At 33.4% G+C, this 10,218-nt stretch overlaps 1 protein-coding gene across 4 annotated transcripts in view; it reads right to left on the bottom strand.

The window, feature by feature from the left end:
• Positions 1-10,218, bottom strand: part of SPATA17 (spermatogenesis associated 17) — a 201,468-nt gene that overhangs the window by 120,090 nt on the left and 71,160 nt on the right. For 3 of the 4 annotated variants that reach the window (XM_049635223.1, XM_049635224.1, XM_049635226.1), the window contains 2 exons: positions 5,376-5,499; positions 2,878-2,940 (listed from right to left, as the gene is read on the bottom strand). In XM_049635223.1, the coding sequence (XP_049491180.1) occupies positions 2,878-2,940; positions 5,376-5,499 (187 nt within the window). The remainder of the gene's footprint in view (positions 1-2,877; positions 2,941-5,375; positions 5,500-10,218) is intronic. The other variant, XM_049635225.1, reaches the window with a different exon arrangement.

Below are 10,218 nucleotides of genomic sequence, written 5' to 3'. Positions count from 1 at the left end.
TCGTGACCTGGCTGAAGTCGGACGCTTAACCGACTGCGCCACCCAGGCGCCCCAGATTTACTATATTTCTTAACAGTTTTTTCACCTTATAAGATTTGTCTTATAAACATGCTATCCATACCAGTATGTTATCCATATCAACAGGGTATCAATTAATTTTTGTTACATTAAGTTTGTAAAATTAAGCTATTTTTCTTTTGTGTACACATATGATTTGACAACATTTTGTAAAATAAGTTGCTGAAATCATTTCTTTCTCTCAAAAAATAAAGTAATTAAAGAGAATGTTCTATTAATATTCATTGGGGCATGGGGTCTTTTTAAAGAATCCTAAATAACTGAAAATCATTACTTCAGTGTCCATTTAAAAATTTTCACTACCCATTAAAGAAAAAACATTGAAAACCTACTATATAAATGATGACATGAAAATTACTTCTGTAAAATGTGTGCAAACTCTATTTAATTAATAAACTTTCATTTTAGTTTTAACTTGAATATGTATAAACTATTAAAACCATTGTTATAAAATAAAACACATATAGTTATAACATACTTAATCACGAATATATTTTGTACCTATCCTTTTCCATGAGCATATTGAAATAAAAAACAGGGTTATATTTTTCACTGATCAGGAAACAATGTATATAACTGTATACAATATCCTATATTTTGAAATATTAACTGTTTATGATGTGGATCTTGAGTTTTCTATTTGTATCTGTAACTCTGCTGTTCTCCCGGGCAGGATCCATAAAAATTCCGGCAACATTTTAGAGGCAGTATCTTCTAATGAATCCAACAATAGGCCTTTGCATGTATCCACCAGTAGGTGGAGCAGACAACATAATTTATTACCCAAGAACAAGGACAGGGAATGAAAGTCAGTTTATTTGGAATAAAACAAATCTGCAAATGAGATTTTCTTCAAAGGAAATATGTCCTATATGTGTTAGATTCAGTTTGACTGGTTACTGAATCAAAATAAATAACTTTATTAAATAATCAATCTTTGCAGAAAGATAAATTAAATTTACAAATGGAAGCAATGTTTGCATTTTACTTATTCAAATCAACTGAAATTAGCTTTCTTTTTATAAAACTTTTACAGGGACAAAGATTTTTTTGATGTGTTCATTTAATAAGGGCGCTAAACCCAATCCTGTTTTACAGGTGATGGGGTGCATAACAAACAGTACTTTCTGGAAAATATAATTGACTAATCCTATTATGTCTGTAGCAACAAATTAACCTTATTACTACTAGTAAATGGTGATTGATTATTTATGCAAATAAGTTACCATGTTCAGCTTTCTGATTGAAATAAACATATACAAAAGGTGCTTTAATATGACTTGAACTTTTTAATTAATAAAACCCTGAGGGGTCTATTAATTCACTCATTGCAATATTAGTTATTTACTTGTGTAATTCCTATTAGTGCTAACATATTTGCTTGCATAAAGATGAGATACTTAATATCAGTTAAAATCAAGATAGATTTTAGAACTATTTTAACATATGCATTAGATTTACACTAACATTGACTTTGAAACTAGGTTATCAGTATGAATGTATCAGCATAATAGTCCCCCAAACTATTAATATATTAAATAACACATGACTTCATTTATTATCTACATATGAATTCACAAATACAATTTTGGCTTAGAAAATTCCTTTCCTTTTCTAAAACATTCTTTGTCTGAATTAATGTTTTATTTCTACTCATCTAAGTGAAGCTACATCAGGCCTATGAAAATTTAATTCAAAAATTAGTATTCTACAAACTATCATTATATATCATTATAAATCACTCCTTAATTATTGAAATCACTAATAAAATAGTTCCAAAAAGACTAGCATTATTCCTTTTAAATACATCTGCAAAACTTTTCCTGTTCTGAGATACTTTGTTTAAAAATTATTTACACTTGAATATTTATTCAGCAAATTTTCAAATAACTACGCAAGTTAAGAGTTAATACTAACACAAGCCTTTAAAAATACCCAATTCGTATTTGGCTTTTATTTTGGACTTAAATGTGAATTTAATACAATTTGAAATCAAAACTCTTAAAGTAAGCAATGCAATTAAGCTGTAAACATCTCAGGGATGTTTTAAAATTTGCAGCTTAATTTCTCCCCAATAGCCAAGTCATGCTGAGAAAATCAATAATAATACTTACATTGAAACATGTGTCTTTCATTCTCTAATCCTTCCTTAGTTTAGGGAAAATAAAGATTTTTGTTAAATGGAATCAGCAAAATGATAAATATAAATGGTTGTTAAATTCAATGTGAATACCTATATAAGCTGTAATTGAAAAGTGTTGATTTCTTTCTAGTAAAAAAGTTTGTTTGGCGTTGGACTGAAATCAGAGTGAATGCTCTTTGTGGTTAAGGATCATACAGTATACACTTATATGTCCTAGTCAGATAGATTATAGATACTCAAAAATATGTCATTTGAAATAATTGATGGACTTTAAAGTTAAGGTTTATATTCAATATATTTATTAATGTTAGAGTTGCATATCTTTATTTAGGTTAAGATGTAAAATGCAGGAAGGGGATATTGGGGGAAGAGCATTATAAATATTTCTAATAATTTTTATGAATAACTAAAGGAAAGCAAAGCAAAGCAATGACAACATGAATGCTTTGGACAGCTAGCAAAGACAGACGAAAATCAAAGTGTAGACACTTTGTTTATCCTCCATAGGTTAAATTCCAATAATATGATCATTACCATTTACTGAATGCTCTTTAAGGACCAGGTAGTAGTTTAAATATGTTACATTCAATCCTCGAAATGTTCTTTTAAAGTGCAGAGTGAAACAGACAATTCTAGGTAATCTCCTAATATCTTACCCTATGTAGGAGAGTTTGGAGACTAATGTCAATACCCATACTCTTTCTACTGTACCACAGTGCCTGAAAAAAAAAAAATCATTCTATTGGATGCTAAGAGTTCTGGAGACAAGGGATCATTAAACTAAAGTTTATATACGTAGCTATTACCAGCACTCCGCAAGATATAAACAAGAAGAAAAATTAGCTAGAGCATTGACAGTTTGCATTTAACAACATAAATATACTTAAAACACAATTGTAATATTAAAAATTCATTAAGGTCCAGGAGGCAAGTCACATGGTCAAGTTTCTGAAATAATTTGTTAAACCAGGTGCTTAATTTTAAAAGTGAAATGAAATCAAAATCGTTAAAGAAATAATGCATATAAAGTATCAACCATACTCTCTGGTACATGGTAAGTACTCCATGGATATTTGCTTTATTATTTTTGTTAGTAAAACAACTAAGTCTTTATGGACTTCATAAAATATTCCACTATGTACTCGATATCTAAGTAACCCTAGATAAAAGAGAATTAACAAATGTTTCCATTAAATCTGATTTTACCATTTAAAAAATTATTTCTGCTATTACACTACCTGTTGTAAGTATAAACAACACAATTAGACCTCAGATTAAGAAAGATTCAAAGCATAAAAGGGGTTCAGAGTTATCAAAATAAACAACTGTACCCAATAATTATTATCAGGTTTCAAGAATTAAAGTATATATTTATAACTCCCTTAGTTTCATCAAAATTGAAATTACTAATAACTAAAGATAAAAAAAAAAGAATTTGTGATTTGTGAGTCTACATTTTAAAAACATGTAGCCCACTAATCAAACAGATAAAATTTTTCATTGTTGGGGTGCCTGGGTGGCGCAGTCGGTTGAGCGTCCGACTTCAGCCAGGTCACGATCTCACGGTCTGTGAGTTCGAGCCCCGCGTCGGGCTCTGGGCTGATGGCTCAGAGCCTGGAGCCTGTTTCCGATTCTGTGTCTCCCTCTCTCTCTGTCCCTCCCCCGTTCATGCTCTGTCTCTCTCTGTCCCAAAAATAAATAAACGTTGAAAAAAAAAAATTAAAAAAAAAAATTTATTTTCATTGTTACGGATTTATAATCAAAACTGAAAATACCTTGACTTTTTTTTTTTTTTAATTATCTTTATTGCCTAGGTATTTAGAGTCTGAAGACCTCAGTTTGAGGTGTCTTTTTGTGTCTCTGAACCAGTCACATCATTGTCTCTGAGTTTCAGTTTTCTTATCTGTTAAATGAAGATAACTCAGCTATACAAATCCAAGTAAATATAAAGACAGTCATCATTACTGAAAAGTACTGCTAATTAGAGACCACCAGATAGATGCTAGAAGTGCAGTTCTCTGTTCTGAATGTACATGACCAGTCCAGGACTTAATGTTGTTGTTGGTGTTGTTTAAATATTTTATTTTTGAGAGAGAGAGAGAGAAACAGAGCATGAGTGGGAGAGGGGCCGAGACAGAGAGGGAGACACAGAATCCGAAGCAGGTTCCAGGCTCTGAGCTGTCAGCATAGAGCCCCACGCGGGGCTCCAACAAGGGAACGGTGAGATCATGACCTGAGCCGAAGTCGGAAACTCAACCCACTGAGCCACCCAGGCACCCCAGGACTTAATGTTTTTGAATTTGGATGCCTCAAAGCATGACATTCAGTCCCAGATTGTACCCTCTACCGGCCTCCACCATGGACTTGACTTGCCCATGTCTGAGACATCTGAATGTGTGACTCTGGCTGGAACATGACACTGTACTTGACCGTCTATAAGAAGAAATAAAAACCCACAAATTGCTAGTTTCCTGCCTAAAGCTCAAGTAACAGAACATCCCAACCCCCAAACTCCTTTGTTTTTTTTTCACCGTATTTCTTTGTGAGCAGAATATTCTACATGCAATGTATTTTTTCTTAGCGACTATGATGAGATCGAAGGCAAGAAAATTTTACCATTTATAAGAAAATACTTCTAAGTATTCTAAATTCCACATTTGTATATCTCAATATGATGATGTAATTTCTGAAGCAGTTTTGTTTCAAAGCTTTACTTGGAAACTTGCATCAACATTTGGAAAGGGTGCAAGAAGGGTTTTAATCTCAACATTAGCTCAAGGAAAAGAGAAAACATGAAAGCTGCCTCAGTTTCGTAACTTCTCAGTTCTTGATCAATTCGCAAAACAACAATCAGCCACTCAGAATGGGTTTTAAAAGCGAGGTTATGCCCTTGGTGTTGTGTTATCACAGCGGCACATCACCCTGCTGACTGGGACCTTTCTGCCAGCGTCACAGCGGCTGCCTCTATGAAGCTGCTGTCACGGACGAGTCATGGTGCCTGCGCACACCTACACAGAAGCACGAAATTGAACTCGAAGTAGTGTCTTTGTGATATCTTTTCAACAAGTCATGTCCCATTCAGCCTGCTACTTTATCTCTGTCAGGCTAAGGGCCCAAGTGGTTTACGGGAGCTGTCAGGGACAGGTCCACCAACCTGCTTTGTGCTGAGGAGGTAATGCATCTTTCGGGCTTGGTAATCTCTTTTCTTCTCTTCCCTTTCGAGGTCGGCCTTCTTCTCTTCCCTTTCTTTCATCTCTGCAAACTCCTCTAACGCCTCCCTGCATCAAAACAATCCGTAGTTATTTATGATACTAAAAAATCTGCTAACATTTTCATTCTTCCACTGATGATTATCAAGGAAGTTTGTGAGGGGCTACCATCATCCACATCCATCAAAATCAGCGGCGTAATCTATCTTACCTGCACATTCCACTGAATCTTTGCCATCTTTACAAAGCATTTAAGTGACTTTTCAGTGGTTAAATTCTTTAAATCAAATATCTCCATGTTATAATTAATTCAGTGGCTGAGGAAATAGATCAAATGCAAAGCAAGTGAGCTACTATGTTATCACTTTCTTGGTTGAAGATTGACTATTTTGGACATAGCTAAATATCCCAAGAAAACGTCTGAGCTACTGATTTCCTTTAAATTTTGAATCTGTATTAGGAAATCTCTGATCATTGAATTTGTATGCTAATGGGCTAATTTTGAGAGCATGATGGGTTTTTATACATATACTTAATTTTCTGTAAGTTTACTGCAGGTAACAGTTCAAATAATACCAACATGATTACATATATTATCCTGCACTTGAAAGGCTATTTTGTTCAATCATACGGATACTTAAAATAAAAGTTAAATTAGGTGAATAAGTTCATGGTTTTCTAGGTACAATAAACTCCATTAAAGTAATGAAAACTGCATCATTTCTGTGTATGTATATCTAAGACATTTAAACAAAAAATAAACTTTTCAAACACACTATGTGAAGAAAAACACCTGATAAATAGATTAAGATATTATCAAATATGGAAAGAGTAAATCCTTTCTTTTCATAGAACATATTTAACTATTCGTGTTAAAATGCTATCTTGAAATTATACTTTATTCTTTTTAAAAAGTAGACATATAACTTAGCATCCAGTTCTTGAAGTAAAATTTTAAGTAAATTGTCTGAGCATCTACCTCAAAGATGTCAAGGGAGAGTACAGGGAAAGATTCCAAAAATAATAATAAAAAAAAAAGATTTTCATTTCTACTTCAATGTCTAGAAATATTTTTGTTGCAATTTTCTGTTAAAGGCTACTAATACAATACTTCATACAAGGTTACTTATGAAACACACTGACGTTTAAAAATCACCATGCTATGCTATTGCAGCAGAGCAATTTTTTTCAACATAAGATTAAATTGCAAAATAAATGAATTACTTGGAGTGGCATGGCCCTCATTTTGCCACCCTTCTCTTGAAAATTGCTTATTAATATGAAAAAAGGAGTCAGAAAATAGCCTGTTTTACTTTATGCATAGTATTTTGGGGGCTTCTGCGCCCACAGAGCTGGGCTGGCTGCACATTTAGATTGTGTTGGCAAGCTGGTACAATGACCTTTCTGACCTGCATCTCAAGGCTATTATTAATCGCTAAGTAACCTGGTAAAGCCAAACAAATTTGTTTCCATTGAAAGGATCTCTATCTGTGTCTGAGAATTTGTTCTGTACCAAACAAACCTCATTAACTGTGTCCATTTTTGACAAAGAACCAGGAGTTAGAAGGATTGGTGACCTTTCTTTGTCCTTAAGGTACAAATTTCAAGGCAGTTACATATGAATAAATGAGAATTATTATTTTTTTTTTTTGGCCAGGAAAAATAACAATCACATGTTACATAAAAAAACTAAATACATTATTAATTTTCATCTTTACTTTTAATATTACGTAAAAATCATTTCTTCTATAATTCCTCTTATAAGTCTTTAAGATAATTTAAAATAACCAATGAACTGCCACTACAAGGATAATTACTCAGATATGCGTGTATCCAATTTTATGTCATTCCAAAGATAAGCACAGTAATTTTCCGAGCAATCACAAAAATAAAAAAAAAAAAATCTACAAAGAAGTTTGTGCTCTATAAATGATTTAATGAATAAGAAGAGATCTTACATCAGAAAGAAAAAAGGCCCAATATAATTGAACACACACATGAACAGGTAAAGTGCAAAGAAGTAATAGGATTTGGATACAAAATCAAAAGTGTAGATTATTTGCTATAGTAAAAACAGTCCATCTTCTGGATATGAAAATGTAAAATAAAAACAGCCATGTACTCAGGGAGCTTGATAAGGAAAGCTAAAACTGAAAGTCCTATAAAAGAATGTCAGTTTCCAATATGTAACGATAACACACAGTAAACCCAGAAGGAACTGGGAAGCCCTAAAAATAAATCCAAGAAATCTGACAAAACACTAGAAAAGCTAACCTTGGGTAATCTCAAAACACAAAAGTAATTAATTTCATACATTTGTACAATTTTTGAAAAAAATCAATCTTATGTCCCTGATTTATTGCCATACTTGAGAGTGTACAGATATATTGAACATCACAGTTATATTCATGTCAAGTCCTCTTTGTTTAATGACCAAGTAGGAAGAGCTGAATAAATTTCTATCCCTGATATACAAGTTTTTGTTACATCAGTAGTGATGAAGATGTGTCTCAGTGTAAAGAATGTAATAAAAAATTATGATCCCATTAAAGATTAAATGATGGAAACCATTCTAACTAGGTTTCTTTATAAAATTATAAAAATTATGATTTTTTTCACCCAGTGATTTTTTTTTAATGCAGAACTTTTAAAACACTTAATTTTTTTCCCAAATAATTCCGGGTTGTTTTCAATATTTTTTCTCATTTCAGGTATATATATGGTCTTATTTCTATCCTTAAAAAACAGTCCTGTGATATATATGGGGTAGGTGTTAATAATTACCTTATTTTACAAATATGGAAACACATAAAGGGATAAAATGACGTACTCTGAATAACAAATCAGTTAATGGCAGAAATGGAGTTAGAATCCTTAGATTGACAGATTCTATAATTGCAGATCTAAAAGCTATAGTCATCCTGATGCAAGAAATACTATGCAGAAGATATTTTTTTATTGAATGAATTACATATATTTTCTTTTCTTTTATGATCCTATTTTCTACTATATAGTTAAAGAAACTTAGGTAAGTCCTAGGACTTCCTCCATCACTTTTCATATATATAAAATGTTTTATGATATCAGTTTAAAAATGAAGGTAAAAATTTCCAAAACTTTTGTAAAGCTTTACCTATTTGAGTACATTTTGCTAATGCTAGTGATATTTATAATGATAAAAATTTACATATTCTAATTATTATAGTAATAATAAAAATAAAATAGCCATTTGGAAGCAATCCAGTAGTCAGCACAGACTCTGAAATGACACCTGGTTATAAACTCTGTTATGCTATTTACTAGCTGTTTAATATCTGAGTCTCAATATCCTCACCTATAAAATGTAAATATATTAGTATTAGTTTCTTCTTCAACAAGCTATTGTGAAGAACAAATACATCAATCTATGTAAAATACTCCGAGTGGGGCTGGCACATAGGAAGCCACTACGTAAATGTTAGCTATATATTGAATGTTTACTCCAGGCCATGTTCTAGGCTACTGACTTTATCTACTCAACTGGATACCGATCTTTTATATTTTCTCAAATTCCTTCGGTGATTTCATCTTTTTCCTCTCCTGATCAGTGTGTAATTAATGGAAGAAATTCCATGATGCAAAGCAAGGAATCTGGTTTTCTAAAAGGCATGGAGGCATGGGGTGAACCTTGACTGGTGGGAAATTGGGGACAGAAGAGAGCCATGCAAATAAATTTCCCTTTTTTGTGTCCTCCATGCACCGCTGAGGGTTTTCCTGGCAAAGCTGCGTGGCTGATGGATAAAGCAGCGCCTGCCTACCTGCTGGACCTGGTTGAGTCACTGCGGGACTCGATGTGAAGTGGCGGCCAGGGCTGCAGGGGCTCATCGCATCACACTGCTCCCTACAGAACCAGTGCAGGAGCACTGGTAGCTGACAGCTTACAGCTGCATGCCACTGGAGAAAATCAGGTGCTCCGCCTCAGATTTTGTCTCCCTCTCCCTCCAGCTGGCATCCAATGACTGGTGACTGAAGGAGTACAGAGGCCCAGAGCCTTTTTCTCAATTTTGGGTCCGCTCTAAACACCCAACCAAATCCCGAGTTTCCTGAGATTGGCTGAGACTTCTGATGCAGTTCAACTTCACCACCCTACGGATGTTGTTCCCTGAATACTCCCCAATATAATCTTATACCAAATCATGGCATCCAGAGTCTGTTTCAAGCTATGACATTTCACTTTCCACTTTTCCTCACCCTCTCTGCCCTGGGCTTAAAACATCCAAATAAAGAATTATCAGTTTAATCCTACACTTATATTTTATTTCCAAGAGTTTCCTGGCTAAGACATACACATTACTGCTTTTAATCCTTTCACAATCTAGTGAGGCAGATATTATCACTCCCATTTTTTTAGATGAGGACATGAGATGCACAGAGGCTAAATCTTCTCCCAAACTCCCAAACTAGAAGGTGAAAGTTAGAATTTGAATACAGTCCTGGCACCAAAATTTATGCCTTTATGTACAATACTATACTCATATTACACATTTTGCCTAAATCCAATCCAATTCAGTTGACTCTTGAACAACATGGGTTTGAACCACACTTACATGCAGTTTTCTTTTCAATAAACACAGGGCAATACTGTAAATGCATTTTCTCCTCCTTATGATTTTCTGAATAATATTTTCTATTTCCCTAGCTTACCTTATTGTAAGAATACAGAACATAATACACATAACATACAAATATGTGTTAATCAACTGTTCATGTTATTGAAAACAGCAAGGGTATTGGCAGTTAACAGTCAAC

This window comes from Panthera uncia, chromosome F1, assembly GCF_023721935.1.
Source record: "Panthera uncia isolate 11264 chromosome F1, Puncia_PCG_1.0, whole genome shotgun sequence".
NCBI classification, from domain to species: Eukaryota; Metazoa; Chordata; class Mammalia; order Carnivora; family Felidae; genus Panthera; species Panthera uncia.
This window is presented reverse-complemented; position numbering and strand designations above follow the sequence as displayed.